This window comes from Ogataea philodendri (genome assembly GCF_020536065.1).
Source record: "Ogataea philodendri strain CBS6075 chromosome Unknown scaffold20, whole genome shotgun sequence".
In the NCBI taxonomy this organism is placed as follows: Eukaryota; Fungi; Ascomycota; class Pichiomycetes; order Pichiales; family Pichiaceae; genus Ogataea; species Ogataea philodendri.
In genome coordinates, this window is record NW_025764096.1 from 106578 (window position 1) to 127409 (window position 20832).

A 20832-nucleotide genomic window follows, 5' to 3' on the forward strand; every position below is an offset into this window, starting at 1 on the left:
TGCAAAATTAATCCCTCTACTGACTCATTCAAGACAAATCACATTGTTTCTCTTCTGTTTACTGGCTAAACACGTATCCGTTCCTAATAGTTTTCAGGGTGTAGGATTTGATCAATTGCAGTCGCACACGACAACAGCTTTTCCTCACACAGTTTCGGAACAACCACTTGGACGCTACCAATCATGCCCTGGTACGTTTCGCTATCGAATGCCGGCATCCATCTCTGCAATCCCTCAGGAACTTCGTGCTTTCCCGGGTAATCCTTGGTAACTTTTCCGTATGGAATGACAATCGTTGGGAAGTCAATCACACTCCACATGGAGGTGTATGGACACCCAGAATACTTGTCATGAGGAGCGGAAGTCCCCCAGTTGCCAGGACAAATCAGCACATCAATATCCCGGAAAATCTCCATCCACTTGGTGTAGAGCTGAGTGGTTGCCTTGATAGTGTTGGAGTAGTCCTGGAGTGTTTTTGGTCTGTACTCTGAATTTTCATCAATGACAATGGACTTGATTAATGGCTCTCCAGACTTTCTGACAGAGTCATAACAGGTCTTATCGTTGGGAACAAACGCAGAATAAAACCCACAAGCCACGGTCCAGCCTTCCCAAAAGGTAGCCACTTTGCCGTTCAAGTTCACGATTTGGCAGCCAGCTTTTCCAAGCTTAGCAGCAGCATCTTCAAGGAATTCGGTAACTGGTGGATGCACGGGGATGTAACTGTCTGTCGAAATCAATCCAACCTTCAATGGCTTTTCAGCAGGTTGTGCATCCTTCGTGTTGAAAGGAATTGGCAAGGCAAAGTCGTCGTAAGTTGACGGATTGGCCAAAACGACGTTCTTGAAGAAAAACTCAATACCTTTCATTGTGTTTGATAACGGACCAAGAACAGGCTTAAAACTGAGATACATTGGCGACTCGCTATTGCCTGTCTGGTTGCCATATGGCAATCTGTTGATGCTTGGTTTCAACCCGTACGTGCCATTCACCAGGGCAGGAATACGAATCGAGCCAGCAATATCTGTGCCGACTCCAATGGCAGATCCTTGGAGTCTCACGAGAGCACCTTCTCCGCCAGAACTTCCACCAGCACCCATCGACAGCTTGTTGGGATTCAAAGTTCTGCCAAAGACATTGTTTTCAGAGTCTGCAGTCATCAGAGTTTGGGGAATGTTTGTCTTCGCATGAAAGTTAGCTCCCAGGTCGAGCAGCAGTGTGACCAGGTTAGACTGAACCCTGGTATCTTTATTGCCAATGTACGAGATGTATCCGATTGTAGAGTCGTATCCTGGCACATTGAACGAATCTTTCAAAGAGATTGGCAAGCCATGCAATGGACCGACCGTTTTGCCATTTTTCTCAAGGTAATCGTCCAGATACTCTGCTCTAGAGATTGCATAGTCAAACATGAACTCTGTGACACAGTTAGTGTACTGGTGTGCCACAGCTGCTCTGTGAGAAAACGCAAGCGCCACTTCTTTAGAAGTGTACTGTTTGGTTGCAATTTTCAAAGCTAGTCTTTCAGGGTCAGTGATGTTGGTAATCTCTAGTTCCTTCTCACTTAGGTGAGTTGGCACAAGGTCGACCACAGACACATCATCCTTTTCGGAGTACGGACTTTCAAACTTCCATTCTTTAGGAATACATGCCTCCCTAGCTGCTCTTTTCTCAGTTGCTTTCACTTTCCACATTTTGATGAGCTAGATGTCATGACGACTGCTCCCTACTTATAATATCTGCCTAGCCGAAAATCTCCAAAATGGATGGCAGCCAAGATTCGTGAGTCTTATCTTGCATGTAAAATTTCCCAAACGGGCTATTTTCGGCAGCTTATCAATCAAAGTAATTCAAAATAAAAAGGCAGCGAGTAGCTACTCAAGGTGCAACAATGAAACAGCAAGCTGAACCTACCTTTACTGAAATCCCAACTGCAGAGCTCGAAAGCGCTTCTGACAACTGGGAGATCCCAGGTACTTCCCACCTTGTGGATCATGATGCCCATGACGAAACAATCCTGATTCCAACTCCGTCGGATGACCCAGAGGACCCTTTGAATTGGAGTAAGCAAAGAAAATGGCTTCATTTGTTTTGTTTGCTGGTTTTCATTTACGGAGGAGCAATTCCTCTCTGCTGCGTTTACTCGATTTTTCTCGATATTGCCAAAGACGAAGCTACCAATGTCACGCTGGCCCAATTGAACGAAGGAACGGGATACTGTTTCCTGTTCTTGGGTATAGGAAATTTTGTGTTCATGCCGCTAGCTCAGCAGTACGGAAAACGTCCGGTTTATCTCATCTCTCTTCTTGGAAGTGTGATGTTCACTCTTTGGCAGCCGTACGTGAAGTCAAGAAGTCACTGGATTGCATCAAAGATCCTGAGTGGTTTCTTTTGCGCACCAGTTGAGACTTTACTGGAAGTCTCCGTCACAGACTTATTCTTTGAACATGAAAGAGGTAGATACATTGGTGCCTATGGATTGTCAATTGCCACGTCAAATTTCCTGGCCCCAGCGTTCTCTGGACTTGTGGCAGACGCCATTGGATGGAGATGGTCAATCTGGATTGCCTGTATCTACGGTGCAGTCTGTTTCGTATTTATCTTCTTTTTCCTCGAGGAGACTAATTATGATAGATCTATGGATCAAGGAAGCTGGAGCGAAAAGAAGTCTTTTGTGCAGAAACTGCGCATAACAGGTGGAGTCAAGAAAGAGAACCGATTATTGCAGTACTTTATTGCGCCATTCTGCTTGGCTCAATTTCCGGTGGTGCTATGGTGCGGGTTCCTATACGGGGTCACATTGTTCTGGTACTCGGTGCTGAACGGTACTGAGGCTACTATATTAGGTACCGAGCCATACAATTTTTCCTCCAGTATGTGCGGACTGGCCTACTTAAGCCCAGTCATCTTTACCGCTATTTTGTATCCGGTCACTGGATGGCTTTCGGATATGGCCAAAATACAGTTGGCCAAGAGAAGAAGCGGAAGATCCGAGGCAGAAGATAGACTCTGGATTCTGGCTCCGTACTGTATTGTCGGGCCCTGTGCGCTGATACTTTGGGGAGTCGGTGCAGCTCACCATATCCACTGGTTTGGATGCTTGGTGGGTCTTGGATTAATGGCAGGAACTACAATGTTTGGTATTGTTGGATCGTTAACCTACGTTCTTGACACTTACAAGGAAATGAACTTTGCGGCAATGACGGTTGTGATCATGGTCAGAAACGGAATGAACTTTGGAATGGATTACGCCATCACTCCGTTTGTGACGAATCTCGGCTACCAAAACTGCTTTATCGTCTCAGCCTTTATCTGTCTGGGCTGCACTGCCACATTTTTAGTAATGGTGTGGTGGGGGAAAGCGATGAGAGTTGCAAGTAAATCCAGATACCAAAAAATCGTGCAGACCCTGGGTTGAAAATTGCCGAGAATTTCCTAAATAAGCGATTCTGATAAGATATTTAATTTGATTTTGAGCTTTGCAACTTTTAAATTTCGCCAATGAAAAGAACAAAGTCGGGGTGTTTTTGCTGTAAGTAGAGCAGAGAAGGAGACTAACATATCAGGTCGCAAGCGTAAGATCAAGTGTGATGAGACCAAACCTGCTTGCGACGCATGTGAAAAACGAAAGCTAGTATGTGTCTGGCCTAGCTCAAAAACATCTTTATCTCACAAGAGCACCTTCACGCCTCGGAAAGCCTTTCAAAGTCAGTTCTTACAACAGCAGGATAGGTTTAAGCTAATCAAAAGTGATGCACCATCAACCTGCAAAACTGAGCAGCCATTGGTCCTAAGCTCTGTTGTTCTCGAATGGCCCGGGTTCATTATCAGCAACTCAGAAAAATATCTTCTATATGCATTTGCAAAAGGTTTTATGATCGCCACTTCGCCTCAGCACTGCCATCGGAAACTTTTACCAAATTCTGTCGTTCTACCCTATGTGGTGTCTCACCCACTAACTAGACTCGCAATATATTCCTGTGGAGCCTCATTTCTGGCATTTGAGGATAAAAGCTATAAGCCAATAGCCGATTCACTTCAAGAGAGGTGTATGTCACTTTTAGTGCAACAATTTGATTCAAATCTCATTGATGGAACGGAAGAATGGTTATTGATAGTTGTCATGTTATTCTCCGTCAAGATCTGGTATTCTCCCAAAGATCGCAACTCAAGTCTCATCCAATTGAAGACTTTTTATAATCTAATTAAGTACTGGTGGTACGTTAACAGTGGCCAACCAGTTAGTCAAAAAAAGCCCGATAGGAAACAATTGCAGCTCGACAATCCACTGGTCCACATTTCGAAAACCATCTCACAAAAACTGGCAGATCAGCCTAATAACTCTTCATCACCTATATCCAATCCCGCACAACTAATGAATTTTGATCCGTCCTTCGAGATCCCAATTAACGATTCTAAATCAATTGCCGCATCGAGGCGGCTGCTGGTGGACAGTTTTCTGTTCAACTATTCTGTGCTACTTTTATCATGCGACAAATCTGTGATCAAGTCGCTGGATTCGCCCTTTGTGGTCTTTGAGAAGCTGCGCCCAATCATGCAAGGGTTTATATTCGATTGTCCTGTTCCATGGATGAACTATCCGGTCACTGGTGCTTCAATAACCTCAATTGAGCTGGTTGCGAAAACAGGCTGGATCGCTCTGCATTACCCATTGGATGAAAAGAATCGCTCAATCGCTGAACATCTCTTGCGGTATGCCTCTTACTATGTTGCTCCCGTTTTGCTACCAAGAGCACTTCCCATGGAAAAACCTTCGGTGGACCATATAAGAGAAAGCGGATTTGTCAGCGAGCTGCTAGCCATTGCGTCTTCTATTTTCCTCACAAAACTGCTCTACTCCGAAATTGGCTCGTCAGACCCAGAAATTCAGAAGTCCGTCACCAAGTTCATTTCGATTTTGAAAAAGGTGGGTAGCTCAAGCTTGGTCAATGGAGTAGCAACGTGGGCTTTTGCAGTTGCAAGTACAGCTGTTATTGACCAAGAAGATCAGTCCTATGTTCTCACAAGAATCAACATTGCGGCAAAAGTGCTCAGAATGGAATGCTTTTTACGAATGAGAGATTTTCTTAAAGAAACTTGGGGAACACCAGATTTCCCCGGTCCTGGGCTCGATAACCTGCTGAACCGGGAAGGACTGATGCAGATATATCTCTAGACGCTTACGTACAAATTAAAGTCGCCTCTGAGTCAAGGGGGTACGTTGTTGGATCCCAGCCACTGACGTAGTGCTCGTCGAGAGCAGACAGCGCAGCAAAGTCTTCGTCCGAGAGAGTAAAGTCAACATCGAGGTTCGAAGCGAGCCGGCTCTCAGTGGCGGTCTTAGGCAGCACAATGAGTCCGTTTTGCACCGACCAGCGGATCAGCACCTGACCTGCATTGCGGCCGTACTTCTTACCGATCTCCGCAACATAAGGGTCGTTTGCCTTCTGGCCTCTGGCAAGCGGAGAGTATGCCTCAACTGCAATGCCTTTTGAACGGCAAAACGCAATCAGCTCCTTACGACCAAGCCATGGATGCACCTCAAACTGGTTGATGGCTGGCTTGACCTTCAGGTCTGGATAAGCGAGCAGCTCCTCGAGGTGCTTGATACCGTAGTTGGACACGCCAATGTTCTTGACGGTGCCTTTAGCGAATGCCTCTTGAAGAGCAAGCCAGGTGCCGTGACGGGCTTCGTAGTTTGACTGGGGCGAGTGAATCAACAGGAGATCAATGTAGCCGATTGGGGAAGCACGTTCAAGGGCTTGTGCAATGGCTTTGGTGGCCTTGTCATAGCCGTGATCAGTGTCCCAAATCTTGGAGGTATAGAAGATGTCTTCACGCTTGGTTCCAGGATTGTCGGCCAGCCATTGGCTGATACCCTTGCAAACTTCAGCTTCATTCTGGTAGAAAGCAGCCGAGTCAACGTGTCTGTATCCTGCGGCAAGGGCCGCGTAAACGAGCTTCGAGCAGCCTGGGCCGGTGATTTTGTAGACGCCGAGACCGACCTGGGGAATACGTGCACCTGTGTTAAGGACCTGGTAAGGAGTCATGATGGAAGTCAATAATTATTTTAGCGCAGGAAGAAACCGCATCTAAATAGGAGAAAGGTAAGCCCAAGGGGCGGGCACGGTCAGGGGAGTGCTTGCACTGCCTTGACCGAACCCCGAGGAGCTCGGGAAGGGTCCGAGAAAAACTCGAGGCCACCGAGGTGTTAGGTGGTGAGTGATTTTAAGGGGAAAACACATGAACTTAGCCATCTAGATCGGCCTTACTGGTGAATAAGTGGGCGTAATGTTGTGAGTTGGAATTTGAAACGGAGGAGCGTCAGGGTCGTACGATTAATTTTTGAGGTGGCATAATTTATTAGTACGGAAAATTAAAGCTACAATTAGTGGCATTGATCAAGTTCTGGATGCAACTTTCATTGACAGGCCGCACAATTGCTCCATGTCTTAGGTTATCTTCACGTCAGCAGGTCTAGAGTCTGATCTTGAAAGAATCCTTCTGAAAACGTGTAACCGAGATTAGGACCGGTAATGGATTCGTCATTGAAATGATCATATAGTCGAATATGAGAGTAGAAAATAGAAAAGAGGGAGATGGACATACGTGGAAAAAGGAAGCTTGTCAACCCGGAAATACCCACACTCACATGAATCGCCGTTGTTATAGTTTAATGAATATAGCCCAACAGGGTGAAATAACAATTTCGAGACAAGAGTTTTCCCGGCTACCAAATATTCGGTGTCTTTGTTAAGAAATGGTTTACAAACTCTGAAAACTTGAATTTTGACGCATCAAAGAACATGTCTCTAAAACAGGGAGAGAGAAAGAGAGAGTGAATTAACTGACAGAGATTATCCTGCAAATATTGACTGCCGAGTCTCATCATGGATCTCAGATTTATGAGCCTCATCTATTATGATAGGTCTATCCGGATCAATGTCCTTTTTGGTATAGTAATCAACTAGTCACTTAGCAGCTGATTCATTTTTATGCAACCAGTATTGGGAATAACCTTTATCAGTACCAATTTTACTTTTGAATACCACTACCTACCAATATCGATCTAGATCATTTACAACGAAATGCGTATTATTAGCTACTGGCTTACATATAGTATCAATATTTGAATTGCTAGCTATCTGAGAGAGCTATCGAATTCCGATTTGTAGCACTTGCAAGATCTTAGTCAAAATGCTATCATTCAATTTCAAAAATAGACAAGTATCATCAGCATCCTGCTTTCACGACCAACAATCTATCCACTAAAAGAATCCATTTCTGCTGATCAATTGCGTTTGAAATCATTATCAAGCCATTGAATCACACTCTACATTGTGGTTTTTAAATCTCGTATTGACGAAAAACTTGAATGCACGGAATCCTACGAGAAAACTAAATGCATCGGGTTCGCAACATAAGGGCATTAAGCACGCTCTATTTTTTTCTGTTTGAAACCGATACTATTTTCTACAATTAGGTAAGATCAGTCTACTCGAAAACAAGAATAGTATCCAGGTGTGTCATGAATTGTGACATCTCACTTGTAAATTACAGCTGATTAAAATATCTACGTTTTTTTTGATCCAGCTCAATGTTATCTTGCAGTGTGTGCAGAAAGAGGAAAAAGAAGTGCGACTTTAATCTTCCTAGTTGCAAAAACTGCGAGGCATTGGGAACTGTTTGTCTCTTCTACGACGAAGGACTCGGAAAGACAGTTTCCAGAAGATATTTAAAAAGCCTGGATGATCGTGTAAAGGAACTTAAACACGAGATCAAGATTTACGAGTCCAAAATACTGCAAAGGAAAGTCCAAGATTCAGAGACATCCCATGATAGCCGGCTCAATGATACTGTTAAGACGCCATTAAAGTCTGGCTGTTTCGTTGAAGGAAAATCCGACACATATTATTTTGGACCAGGATCTATTGTTTCCCTCATTTACTCTGCCGCTAAACTTTTGAATCTCGACTACGATCCAAATCGCTTTCAATACACAATAGGCGATATAAGCCTTCCACAATTGAAAGTACCGTTTGATCTGATGAATATTAGCAGTGATCACATAAGACTGCTGATTGAGAACTACCTGAGCTCTATCTATCCGTCTTTTCCTTTGCTATCGGAGAACTTCTTTCATTTTGAAGTTACGATTCGGAACTACCCTGCATACGAGCAACTATTTGTGCTACTGATATTTCTTATATCGGCAACAAACCTGATGAGAAAACAAAGTGATTTTGTTTATATCAAGATAATGCTTCATCAGAAAGTCATTGAGCTAATGAAAGTGAAAGTGGCAGAGGCAGATGGTGACACACTTCTAGCATTAGTGTATTATTCAATATACGAGTCAATGGATCCAGAGAGCAATCCTCCCTTGTGGAAAACATTATCTCTAGCCTGTGGATTGGCTGAAAAACTTAGATTATCTGATTTCTGCTGCAAAATACCACTTACTGGTAAAGTCTGCGACCAGATATCTCGCATTTCCTTATTCAAGACTTTGTATCAGCTGGAGATCAATGTTTCAATGTGTCTTGGGCGGCCACCAGCTATCTACCTATCTAGAAATCAGATTCTAAATCTCGAAATTGATGATACGGAGAGCAGACTGAGACTACTCGAACTCACAAGCAGGATTGACTTGTTTCGTAAGGTTTATGGAAAAGACGCACGATGCCCTCTAAACGTGGTAAAACCTATTGTTCAGGATTATCAGCATGAAGATCTTCACTGCATTTCCTTTTGGTCGCTTCTCCAGCACGGTTGCACTGACTGTGTTATTTATCTTCTGGATTCAAACGCTATGAAAGCATCCATCAACCTTATTAACGAAACAAACAAGAAAATGAAGAGCTCGATGCCGGTCTGTTTTTGGGTTGAAACCTTCAATATCACAGTATCGCTCCTGAGCATCGCAGTTGTACTGAAATTTCGTCCGGAGGCACTAGAAGACAAAGTGCTCGAGTGTCATATTATGGATGCGCTTCATCTCGGAAGGAAACTTCTTGTAGAGTATGCAACATTATGGAACTCCGCTCAACCTTGGTTATCGTTTACCGAGCTAGTCTTTGAGAATTTCAAAAAAACCGGAGAAAAAACTTCTAGCTTTTATTTATGAATATACTCACAACCAATCGTCAAATTGAACATAGTCTTCCAAGTTAGGCAAACTGCCTATATTGAAATTATCGTTCCACTTCGACTGTTTGTTTGAGTAAGACAGGTTTTCCATCATACCAATCTCTGACTGTATGAAACTATCATCAGCTGGATGATATTCAATCAAGTTCTCTTCCACATGAGGGATGTCTTTTTGAGGAAAGAGCAGTTGATCTATTTGACCAGTTATCTCTTCATCGCGTGTATCCTGTACACTTTCTGAATTTATGCCTTTTTCGGAAAGAGAGCGGAGCCGGCTTGATACATTATTTTCCAGCTGCGATAAAGTTTCGACCATTTTCCCTGCATGTATATCCGGCCATCTTGCGGCAAACCTTTCGAGTAATTGAACTGCGCCTTTGAGTTTCGATGCAAGGAGATCATAAGTAAAATATTCCAGTATCCAGTGAGCTTGATTCCACATAACATCAGCAAGATTTACTGCGGCTTCTTCAACATAGTACACTCCCATGAGTAGATAAAAGACTTGCCCCGATCGCGTGTCTCGTAAGTACTCGTCAATCAACAACATGAGGGAGTTGACTAACTTAACATAGGATGAGCGAGGTGGGTTAGAGTTTCGAGGTGTTCGCCGACGTAAGCGAGTTTGTAACGATGCTTTGCAGATCAATCTAAATCTTAATTGGTTTACTTTTGCAAATTCTTCAGCTTTCAAGTACCACTTCTCCAGATTCGTCTCCATTTGGTTGAACCAGTCATCCAGCGACAGACTGATGTCTCTTCCAAGCCATAAGACTTCATGAACTTCAGTTTCATATAACCTGAATTGGAAAAAATGTAAAGCTGCAGCTTTGGTGCGAGGTCCTGACTGATCGATACGATCTACAGCAATGAACGAATCATCAATTGTAGATGGACTGCCAACTGTTATAAGTGATGTGGGGATTGGGAAAGATATTCGGATAACCGCGCTAAGATGACGAGACATGGATGCCGCAACCATAAAGAGACGTCGATGATAGTCGATGTCTCTAATGGTACTCGTGGTTGAATCTAAGTCCACATGAAGTCCAAGATCAAGTGACAATCTCAAACATTCCCGAATTGAGTACCATACATCAGCCGCATACGGGTTTGCAAAGCCATAATGCGCGATCAGTAAGGTAATCTGAAGCTTTTGAAGCTTATTCGCCCAGAGTATTCTAGTGACTTCTAACATTGCTCTCGAAAATAAGACACTAGACGATGATAAGCTTTTCTTTTCGCTCTTATGTGTAAGAGTTGCCGCAGATATTGCAAGTGCAATAGAAATTACAGCAATATCAAACGATGTGGCTTTATCCGAAGAATCAAAAACCTTTGTTTCAATATCTTTTAGCTCTAGTATTGATATTATTGGATATTGTGGTTGGTGGATACTAATATAATTATCCATCAGGATCCTCACCACATCTCTGGGTATGGTAAGGAGGTCGACAGGTGAATGGTGTTTCAGAAAACTGTGCATGTTCCCTCTTTCTGAATTGCTTATTATTGAGTCAAAGGGAGGAGGTAAGCTGCTTGATCGAAAGTAGAGGAAAGAGAAATTCGTTACTTTCCCGTTTTCCGATTGTTCCATTGCCTTCAGAAAAGGTGCTGCTGCAAACTTTGCGAGATTTGATGCTTGCGCTTCAGACTCCTCGAGAGTTGGATGGTGAGAGAGGCGGGAAAGTTCGATTTCAAGTTCTGCAACTCGCTTTTCAAGATGACATATAAGGCTTCGAGGAATAGGATTGGAGAGCCCTTTGATCCAGGCGAAGCACTCTTCGTCTGCAGCCACGCAATTGGAACATTGAGGAAATTCATATTGACATTTGAGTCTTTTGGTCTTGCATCTGTAGCATCTGGTAGAACCCCGAATATGTCCATCCTCGAGTGCTCGCTTCAGCTGGGAGGCATCTGCAATCTCATCCATGTGTATTACCCTATTGACGACAATTGACTTTTAAGTGTTAAATCTGATAATTGGATTGCGTGAAAAACATTGGAATATTAAGAAATTCACAGTGTTGCAACGGCTGGTGATTTATTTTATATCGCAAAATTGACCTCCAGCGTTCATGAGCTGCTTTTATAAAAGCTTTTTTGTAGATTGTATCAGGTTATAATTGGTGTATAACTGGCAGTCAATTCCCATTACAAATGAGTTCAAAGACATCAAGAAATCAATTCCAAAATAACTGAGTTCTTCACCAAGAAAATATGCAATGGCTCTGTATCTTCTGTGTACTGATAGGCATAGCTATAAAAGATAAAACTATTCTATATGAGGCCAGGAGTGTGTTCATGGTATATTATACAAGTCTATGGTCAATGAATGTCAACTTATCCTGAACCTTTGGTGGCAGGTGATTCTCTGTATGAGATTGATTAGCTATTATAGTTATCGAACAAAATGATGACTTCTTGGAGCAAGGGAGTTCAGATTTTGCCAAGCCTCTATGCATCAAAACAAGATCTTGTTTTACCAAATAGAGTTCACAATCCTTTGGCCAATAGGTTTGAGCTGTTTTATCCTTAGCATAATGAGTAAACCCAATCACCGGTCTTCTCCGAAGATCACACTAGATGCAAAATGGCAGACGGTTCATGACCACAATATCTTTCAACGTTAGGTTTTCTTTAGAGGATTTCGTCCAGGTAGATGTACCAATTGTGAGTCCCCTTCTGAGGCTAGATGTGTTTTTGAAACGTATACAATGAAGATGAATCTATTAAAATGTCAATTTTCCACAAACCATTCTAACGCTTTTCTTTTAGTCAGAACTGATGACCACCAATATTTAATTACCAAGAAGACATCGGTACATGAGCATGTTTCCTTCAGCCAAATGTTTTTGGAAATTTGTGCGATGATCATTTTTTTCATTTGAAATTGGTTGCCAACGATTACCTTGGAACCATGGAGATATGAGAAGCTCTTCACGAAGTAAGTACTTGGCTTGTTGGTATAACTATATAATCACTGACATTACCAAAACAAAGGTGAAATAAGAATTAGACCGTTCCCATGTGCAGTGGTAGCATATGCCTTACAAATAATAGAGATGCGAAGGTAATAAATTATAAGAACTTCAAAGAGATATGAGTGTACAGAGGGCAAGTAATTTCTCCAAAAGAGAACAGAAATGTGAAAACTCGAATATCCTGAACTTTTCTGACGTAACTTAGGGTCTTGAATTTCCGGTCAAATATCCGATTCAAGCTAGATTTTGGGCGCGAACTGCGGAGTTCATGCAAAATATTGCTTATCGCACTGCATCTCAGATCTAACTGAATTTTATTGTTCCCGCAGGTTTCGCGGGAAGAGAAAAAACAATGCACTCAATTCGATCAGAACAATTTGATAAGCGGAAATCGAATAAGTCAGCTCAAATACTGAAAGAATTATTATTTTGACCAGAATTTTCAAACAAATCAGTAAAATTGATCACCATCACATTAAACGCTTTATATAGCGCATGACCAATGACTGAAACAAGCGTTTTCCCGGTTTCCTCTCCAACAAAGTCATACTGGCACAGCGAAAATGACGACTTCGCGTCTTCAAGAACAACACCTGAGCTTCCGGAGAAGTCTGATATAGTGATTATCGGTGCAGGGTATGCGGGATCATCTACCGCATATTGGTTATACAAAAATAGTGAAGAATACGTTCCCGATATTTTGATGCTGGAAGCAAGAACTGTATGCTCCGGAGCCACAGGAAGAAATGGAGGCCATCTTAAGCCAGATTACTATAGGGAGTATCTCAAATTTGAAAAGCTATATGGCAAAGAGGGTGCAGCAGAAATTGGGCATTTTGAACACGACCACTTGGAGGCTATCAAACAGGTTGTTGAAGAACTTCAGATTGATTGTGATTTCATTTTAACTAGAGCTTGCAATGTTCACCTCACTGAAGGTGCAATTCAAGGCTGTTTGAAAGCTGTGGCTTCGTTGCGAGAAAATCCTCATTTTAAGCTTTTAAATGACATCCAGGTTATTGAAGGCGATCACGCGAAGTTGGTATCACGGGTTCCGGAATCTCCAGTCGCTTTGACGTTCACTGCTGGACATTTGTGGCCTTACAAGTTTGTGAAAGGTTTACTCGAGTACTGTATCAAGAGGGGATTGAACTTACAGACAAATACCTGTGTTGAAAATATTGAAACGCTTCCTGATGGGTCATATTTGGTCAAAACTCAGAGAGGAAATGTTCGAGCTACAAAAGTAATCGTTGCAACAAATGCTTATACATCAGGCATTATCCCGGAGTTTAATGATAAGATTGTTCCTGTGAAAGGTACTTGCTGTCACATCAAGGTTTCAGAAAGTACCAAACATGACCCATATTTGACGCACTCGTATGGTATTTGCAGAGACTATTCTGAGCACGAGTACCTTATCAATAGGCCTGATGGATCTGTTATTGTTGGTGGAGCCAAACCTTTTTATCTAAAGGATAAAGACTCTTGGTATAACAATGTGGACGACTCTACGTTATTTGAAGGAGATATTAGAGGCTGGTATGAAGAGTTCATGCAATCAAACTTTTCAAGCTGGGATGATGTGAAAACCAAAGTGGATTATTTATGGACAGGAATTTTGGGCTACTCAGTTGATTCCCTGCCATGGATTGGCGAGGTTCCAGATCAAAAAAACAAATATGTCCTCGCAGGTTTCAATGGACATGGTATGCCTCGAGCATTCCTGTCAGCGAAAGCAATTTCGAAAGCTGTTCTACAGAACTGTTCCATAACAGACACGGAGATTCCACGCTCTTTCATTCTGACTGAAGAGCGACTCACCAAGTCAAAGAACACCATTCTGAGAGATGCAGGGTACTATAAATACCATGAGTAGTATATACTTAGAAAGTTTTTCGAGATTTGATTTACAAAGACATGGATCACGAACGGTGGACTTTCCTCGAAAGTCACTGATATTTTGGCTGCTTTTCAATTTTCCGCACGAAACTAAGCCCTTTAAGTCAGACTTCTGGACCAGACAGCAGAGGTGATAACGACAACCTCCAGGAATTGGAGATATCAAGCGGTGAAGCAGTTACCCAAAAAAGTTTTTCCCGCAGCTGCAAAGTGTGCGATCGAGACCCGAGTTTCAACGCGGGTAAGGTCTTAATTTTTTATTTATATATATTGAACAACGAGCATAATAGAACTTAAATCCAGAAAACCTTATCACGCTTGATAACATTTTTAAAAATGCCAGACGTTGTTTTCGATATAATTGGCACTTGCATAGGCTATGATGTGATGCTAGATGCAATCGAAACAAGATTGGGTAGCAAACTAAAGGCCTATAACATTGGTACCAAGGTGTTTTTTGATGCATGGGGTACAGCGTGCGAGAGAGATTTTTCCTATCTTTCACAGATAGGCAACTACCAACCGACTAAAAAGATCCTGAAAGCTACCTTTTACAGAGCTTTGCATCATGCAGGCATACCAGATCCCATGGGCCTAGTTCCGGACGAGGATCTGGAGTATCTTTCAGAACAGTGGTTGAAGCTGAAAGCTAGGCCTGAATTGTCTAAAATGTGGAATCTACTTCGCCAAGAAGGGTTTACAATCTGGTGCCTGACAGATGGCGACAAAGATAGAGTCAAAGGCTACTTTAATAACTCCTCCATAGAAATGCCTGATGAAAACATTGTCTCATGCGACAGTTTGAAGATTGGTAAACCCACCCCCGAGGTTTACAAGTTTATGTTGAACAAAATACCGGGAAAAGGGAAGGATGCATGGTTTGCAGCAGCTCACATGTGGGACTGTTGTGCAGCCAAAAAGGCAGGATTCCAGACTGCGTGGACTAATGTCTACGAGAAATTCCCATGCACAGACATCTTTGGAAAACCTGATCTCATTTGTGAGGGCTTGATTGATATGGCAGAGAGTATTATTGAAACCTACAAAAGCAGTGAATAGTCAACAACAGATCATTTAGAAAAAAGTAATTATCTTAAAATCTGGCCCCAATATACTTGATGGTATCTAAGCGACATATGTTGGTGAACAATACATTATCGGTTTTTTTGAGACTTTGAAAAACTCTCCTACATTTTTTAGCTTCTTTTATCGTCGCGGATAAATCTTTTTGGTGACTCAGATAAAGCCGCGTACTCGATCCGAGAGTTTTAATTTTTCTTTCGCGAAAATTGCATCGTTATCCGTACAGGATAAGCCTGGGGAAATTGCTATATATGCAAGCTTTATACATTGGTTTTTGATCATGTCTGTTCACAAAGCAGAATTCTCCGAGACCATTCAAGAGGTTGGACAAGTAGACGACTTTGAACCTATCGTTCAAACCATCAGAAAGCTAGAAGATTCTATCGAGGATGTCGGTTACAAAAGACAGATCACTGGAAGACAGATCCTCATGATCACCTTCGGCGCCGGAATTGGTACCGGGTTTTGGGTTGGAATGGGATCAGCTTTACGTCAAGGAGGCCCATTTGGAATCGTACTAGCATATACCGTCAACGCTTATATTGTCTATGTTATGTTCATCCAAACCGGCGAAATGACGGCTTATCAACCAATCCACGGTGGTTTTATCAATCAAAGTGACATGTATCTAGATAAGTCTATCTGTTTTGCACAAGGCATCAATTTTGCGTTTAACTGGATGGTGGTCTTAGCTGCAGAACTCACTGCTGGGATAAGTGTTCTCAGATATTGGGATACAAACAATGCAGTTACCACTGCAGAGTATATTGCAATATTCGCTGCAATCTACTTTATTGGAAATATCTGGCCAGTTAGGGCATATGGCTATATTGAGTACGTGCAGTCTTTCATCAAGATTGTGGCAATGGCTGGTATCACTTTGTTCATGTTCATTGGTACTTGTGGAGGTTTGCCAAATACAGGACCTATAGGATACAAATTTTGGAAAAACCCAGGCTGGATTCGCAATGGTATCCAGGGTATTATTCTTGCATTTTCGCAATCCGGATTTTCCTTCGGTGGAGGTGAGCACATTGCAATTGTTGCGGGAGAGGTGAAGAATCCTAGGACATTCATCCCTCGCTGCACTCAACCCATCTTCTGGAGGCTATGTGTCTTTTTCATCGGAAATGCTTGGCTCATTACTATGAATGTGCCATACGACGATGAAACTTTGAATAATGCAAGCGGGTCCCTTGCATCTCCTTACATAATTGCCATGAAAAGGGGGGGTGTCAAGATTTTGCCTGATATTTTGAATGCATTGATTTTGCTTTCAGTCATCTCGTGTGGAAACTCATCCGTGTATATCGGTTCGAGATCACTGGTCTCATGTGCGGATCTCGGTGTCATTAATCCAATATTTGGCAAGAAGGATTCCAAAGGAAGGCCTATTCTTTCTCTGGCTATTGTTTTTATCATTGGTCTTGCTCTTGCATTCCTGAATTGCTCGAAAACAGGAGTTCAAGTCTACAACTGGTTCAACTCACTCTGTGCACTCAATGGTTACTTTACATGGCTGTGTATCTACTGGTCTCATTATCGATTTAGATTGGGTCTCCGTGCACAAGGCATTGACTATAAATCGTTGCCACTTTACGATAAGTTTTTCCCTTGGACGACGTACTCGGCAACTTTTATTATATTCGCGCTATTCGTCGCCCAGTTCTACATCGGCCTTTATCCACTTGGAGGAGCAGACATGTCAGCCGCCGCAAGAGCTGAAAACTTCTTCCTAACTTATCTTTGTGTTCCATTATTTGGACTTTGTTGGTTGTACTACAAATTGAGGCATCACACAAAACTCGTTAAACCGGAGGATATGAATTTTTCGTACGCAAAGAAATGGGATCAAATTGAAGAGCTTACCAAGATCAGAGATGCTGAGGTCGACAAGAAGCTGAAATCCAAGCTACAAGTTTTCGCAGAAAAATTCTTAGCCTAATTTTGCTGGCCAAGATTGGGTGAATGTTAACTTTTCTGAGTGTTCCTTTCATATCATCGTTGGATCTCAAAAGCAACATAATGAGCTTAGCACCATTGGTCTTTAAGGTTTTGTTATAGTTTTTAAAGGTGGACTGTGATCAAGTGAATAACGTTGAACTTGCCTGTAAATATCAGTAATTTCTCAACGAAGATCAAGGTAAAGATCAAATAGCTTTCTATTTCAAGGAATTCGAGAAAATTTTGAGTACGGTAGACTACATAGATTAGATACAGTAGCACTTGCCATGGTACCATCAATGATGAAGAGTTTTATATTCGTCCTGATAACTGGAAGTTGGAGAAGCCGAGGGAGGTTGAATACTGCATGTCTGGCAGCCGAAGTTCATGTAGCGCTAACGAATTGTAATAGTGACCAAGTGGAAATCTTATGCTAAAGACCTCACTATTGCTTAGGCATCTTTCAGGAATTACATCGATTACCGACAAAATGGTGCAACCATTCGCATTCAGTAAAAGTTGATAAGCCGCAGGATAAACAAAAATATTCAGGAAAATGCTCCAATCATCACCTGACAAGTATTCACGAGTTATAGCTCAGTTCCAGGACTACAGAGAAAAGACGGGTACGCTGATTAAAGTAGACTTTTGCTTGCGGATACTCATACATACTTAGTGGTCATCAAAGGTATACCACGGCGCATTTATGTATCTTTTTGGCGATTCAGCACCAATTTCAGTGATACGTCTGAAATCATCTTCTGACAGCTGAATAAGAGTAATGTTTTGATCAATACGCTCCGGAGACGATGATCGTGGAATTACAGGCCATCCACTTTGGATTCCCCAGCTGAGCAAGCACTGCGCCACAGATGCGTTGTTCTTCGCTGCAATAGCTTCTAATTTTGAATTTTTCAGAAGTGGAGATCCAATGGAACCTAGAGGACTATAACCCACAAGCAGTATTCCTTTCTTATCACAGTACTCATTGAGTAATTTTTGGTTGCACTCAGGATGTAGCTCAACCTGATTGACTTCGGGAACAACACCCGTTTGAATTATTCTTTCCAGCTCTTTGATGCCAAAATTAGCAACTCCAATTCGTTTGACTTCATGTGGACGTCTTCTTTGAATCTCAACCATGGTCTCCCATGTCTTCAGATAATCCCAATCTTTCTCATAGTCAACGGAGTCGTCAGCTAACCGTGGGCACTTTCGATCATTTCCATTGTGATTCAAAGAAGATGGCCAATGCATCAGCCATAGATCAAGACTATCCACATCCAAGTTTTTTAATGTTTCGTCGAGACAATCTTCAGCAGCAGTGTGCCAAGTATTCGCTAGCTTATCAACAATAAAAAGCTCAGATCTCGGAACACCCGATTCTTTGATTGCACGTCCAACGAGCTCCTGATTCCAGTAAGAGAATGCGCAGTCAATCATCTTATATCCCCCTCTAATTGCATGAACAATTGCATCTAAGCCTTTCTTTCCCTCTAACTGCCAAGTTCCCAGACCGATTGATGGAATTTCTCCATCTTTTAGACGAAAGGAGCTTTTCACCATTTTTAATGAGGTACAATAAAAATCTAAGTTTGTTTTACCCATGACATTTATTTAAATCAGAGTTGTACATTACACAAAAATAATATTACTAATTGAACGGAATTCATTTTAGATGTAGTAACTTATCTTCGAGCGAGCTATTACCACTTACATAAGCAATGGGGGACGACTGCTCACAAAACCATTGCCTCTTCTTCTTTGCTCGAAGACTCACGGAGTTCACCAAGAATACTTGTCTCTCTTAAAACAAAGAGGTTAGGAAGCTACTAAATTCATATAGAAGGCTAGTAACCCTTGAGCCACGCCTTACACCCGGGTAATATGTAAGAGCGGTTTTCGTTATTAAAAGCGAGTGATGTACAACTCTGATTTAAATAATAAAATTCCAAGGCCTGCACAAGCGCTAGTCGTGCTCCAAAAGGCGAAAAACTACCACTATAATTTGCGCACTTTCTGGCTACTGTTTGACTGCAGCTAGCTCTCGGACGCATTTTGCAAATATTTTGACACCCTGGATCAGTAATTCATCTTCAATCGTAGGGGGTGGACATATTCTGACTCGAGTTCCTCCTGCTGCACTATTGACTATTAAGCCATTTTCAGCACATAGTTCCTGAAGTTTTCGTCCACTAAAACTATCAGACAAAAATTTAGGGTTGAGTACAGCCGCGCTTAACATCCCACTTCCACTCATGTCAATAATTTGTTCCAAATCTTCCTCTAGCATGAGCTCTCGCAATAGCGTACCTTTTCTGGCCGACATTTTGGATATGTTTTCCTCAACTAAAACCTCCAGAGCAGCAACAGCAGCGGAGGTTGCAGGAGGACTTGCTGCCATGGTAGATCCTATGTCTCCTTCTTCAATGAGATCCATCACATCAGGGTTACCACAGACAGCAGAAAGTGGTGCAACACCACCTGCTAATGCTTTTCCAAGACAGACGAGATCTGGCTTTATTCCAGAAGCCCAAGATTGTAAAAGTTCTCCTGTTCTTCCAAGTCCAGTTTGAACCTCATCAGCAATGAAAAGAACGTTGTATTTTTTACACAGCAGGTAAGCTTCCCTCAAATAATTTGCTGGAGGAGTCACAATTCCTGCTGAGCCTTGAATGGGTTCCACCATAAAAGCTGCTATAGTCTCGCTGTCTTCCTCCAACGCCTCTCTGAGATCATCTATATTCCCGTACCGCACAGTCACACCTGATGGAGACACCGGGCCAACAGATGGTACATAGGGCTCAAACCACGTTTTCCGAGTACTAGCAAGAGAATGTGTGGAAATTGTAATTCCATGATAACAGTCAGTGGTCGTCAGAACAAAAGCATTGCCGGGAGTAATCTTTTTTTTCTGATATCCCCATTTTCGTGCTATCTTTGTTGCTGCATCCGTGCAATCTGCCCCAGTACACATGCAAACAATTCTCTCATATCCCAGATATTCATGAATTTTAGACGCTAAACGTGCATAACTGGGATTGATCAATGCTGTGTTGACCATTGGGCACGAACGTATCGCTTCGCATGCCGCATCAACAATTTTCGGGTGTGCATGTCCCATATTGGTAACGGCAAAAAAAGACAGGAAATCGATGTACTTCTTGCCATCCATATCCCACAAGGTAGCATTTTTTGCCTTAGCAATGGGAATTTTCATGGGCGTGAACCCTCCCTTGCAATTTTCATATTCTTTGATAATGCTCGCTGTGGATTCCGACATGAAGAACGCAGTGAAAATTCTTGAAAAATTAGGAGAAATGCGGATCTATTTAAAGAACGCATGGTCTTATCGCGACTTGGTTGGAAATTATATCGCACAGCAGTTCGGGCAAAAAAAAATTGCGTTAGGGATGTAGCGGACCGCAACGAATTTGGAGATGGTAAGCATTAACCGTTGAAGCGAGAGGCAGGATCGGTATTCGCGCACGGAAACTGAAAGCATGGGCAGTAGAAAGTGGTATTGGCCAAGTTGGCCAAGTGGACGAGGGGAGCAGGTACCCTTACAAAAGCGAGGAGTTGTGGGCGTATGGGGAAGTGGAATTAAAGTACCGAAAGAGGAAATAGATAAGGGCGGACCTGGAGAAAGGGGAGTGGTGTGCGCACGACCCTCTGAAAGGGGAAAGGACGCGTAAACAGAGAAGGGAGGGAAGAGAAAAAAGTAGAGCAGTGAAATTAAAAAGATGGGAAAATAAAAGATGGGGGGAGT

General features: G+C 42.4%; 11 protein-coding genes across 11 annotated transcripts; 6 read left to right on the forward strand and 5 right to left on the reverse strand.

Annotated features, from left to right (window-relative positions):
* Positions 1-83: 83 nt before the first annotated feature.
* On the reverse strand, positions 84-1694 carry OGAPHI_005390 (uncharacterized protein; the record flags this gene model as incomplete). Its single annotated transcript, XM_046206569.1, has 1 exon — positions 84-1694. One exon carries the CDS (start codon positions 1692-1694, stop codon positions 84-86), a length of 1611 nt encoding a protein of 536 aa, XP_046059823.1.
* On the forward strand, positions 209-5176 carry OGAPHI_005391 (uncharacterized protein; the record flags this gene model as incomplete). Its single annotated transcript, XM_046206570.1, has 4 exons — positions 209-267; positions 896-1367; positions 1901-3377; positions 3567-5176. 4 exons carry the CDS (start codon positions 209-211, stop codon positions 5174-5176), a joined length of 3618 nt encoding a protein of 1205 aa, XP_046059824.1.
* A 4-nt stretch (positions 5177-5180) lies between these two features.
* Positions 5181-6050, reverse strand: OGAPHI_005392 (uncharacterized protein; the record flags this gene model as incomplete). The annotated part of the gene is made up of 1 exon (XM_046206571.1): positions 5181-6050. The coding sequence occupies one exon, from the start codon at positions 6048-6050 to the stop codon at positions 5181-5183; it is 870 nt and encodes a 289-aa protein (XP_046059825.1).
* Positions 6051-7597: 1547 nt separating this feature from the next.
* OGAPHI_005393 (uncharacterized protein) lies at positions 7598-9127 on the forward strand (the record flags this gene model as incomplete). Its single annotated transcript, XM_046206572.1, has 1 exon — positions 7598-9127. One exon carries the CDS (start codon positions 7598-7600, stop codon positions 9125-9127), a length of 1530 nt encoding a protein of 509 aa, XP_046059826.1.
* Positions 9128-9133: 6 nt separating this feature from the next.
* On the reverse strand, positions 9134-11083 carry OGAPHI_005394 (uncharacterized protein; the record flags this gene model as incomplete). Its single annotated transcript, XM_046206573.1, has 1 exon — positions 9134-11083. The coding sequence occupies one exon, from the start codon at positions 11081-11083 to the stop codon at positions 9134-9136; it is 1950 nt and encodes a 649-aa protein (XP_046059827.1).
* A 1553-nt stretch (positions 11084-12636) lies between these two features.
* On the forward strand, positions 12637-14013 carry OGAPHI_005395 (uncharacterized protein; the record flags this gene model as incomplete). The annotated part of the gene is made up of 1 exon (XM_046206574.1): positions 12637-14013. The coding sequence occupies one exon, from the start codon at positions 12637-12639 to the stop codon at positions 14011-14013; it is 1377 nt and encodes a 458-aa protein (XP_046059828.1).
* Positions 14014-14372: 359 nt separating this feature from the next.
* OGAPHI_005396 (uncharacterized protein) lies at positions 14373-15095 on the forward strand (the record flags this gene model as incomplete). Its single annotated transcript, XM_046206575.1, has 1 exon — positions 14373-15095. The coding sequence occupies one exon, from the start codon at positions 14373-14375 to the stop codon at positions 15093-15095; it is 723 nt and encodes a 240-aa protein (XP_046059829.1).
* Positions 15096-15399: 304 nt separating this feature from the next.
* On the forward strand, positions 15400-17064 carry OGAPHI_005397 (uncharacterized protein; the record flags this gene model as incomplete). Its single annotated transcript, XM_046206576.1, has 1 exon — positions 15400-17064. The coding sequence occupies one exon, from the start codon at positions 15400-15402 to the stop codon at positions 17062-17064; it is 1665 nt and encodes a 554-aa protein (XP_046059830.1).
* Positions 17065-17735: 671 nt separating this feature from the next.
* Positions 17736-18629, reverse strand: OGAPHI_005398 (uncharacterized protein; the record flags this gene model as incomplete). The annotated part of the gene is made up of 1 exon (XM_046206579.1): positions 17736-18629. One exon carries the CDS (start codon positions 18627-18629, stop codon positions 17736-17738), a length of 894 nt encoding a protein of 297 aa, XP_046059831.1.
* A 457-nt stretch (positions 18630-19086) lies between these two features.
* Positions 19087-20346, reverse strand: OGAPHI_005399 (uncharacterized protein; the record flags this gene model as incomplete). The annotated part of the gene is made up of 1 exon (XM_046206580.1): positions 19087-20346. The coding sequence occupies one exon, from the start codon at positions 20344-20346 to the stop codon at positions 19087-19089; it is 1260 nt and encodes a 419-aa protein (XP_046059832.1).
* On the forward strand, positions 19322-19639 carry OGAPHI_005400 (uncharacterized protein; the record flags this gene model as incomplete). The annotated part of the gene is made up of 1 exon (XM_046206581.1): positions 19322-19639. The coding sequence occupies one exon, from the start codon at positions 19322-19324 to the stop codon at positions 19637-19639; it is 318 nt and encodes a 105-aa protein (XP_046059833.1).
* Positions 20347-20832: the final 486 nt, after the last annotated feature.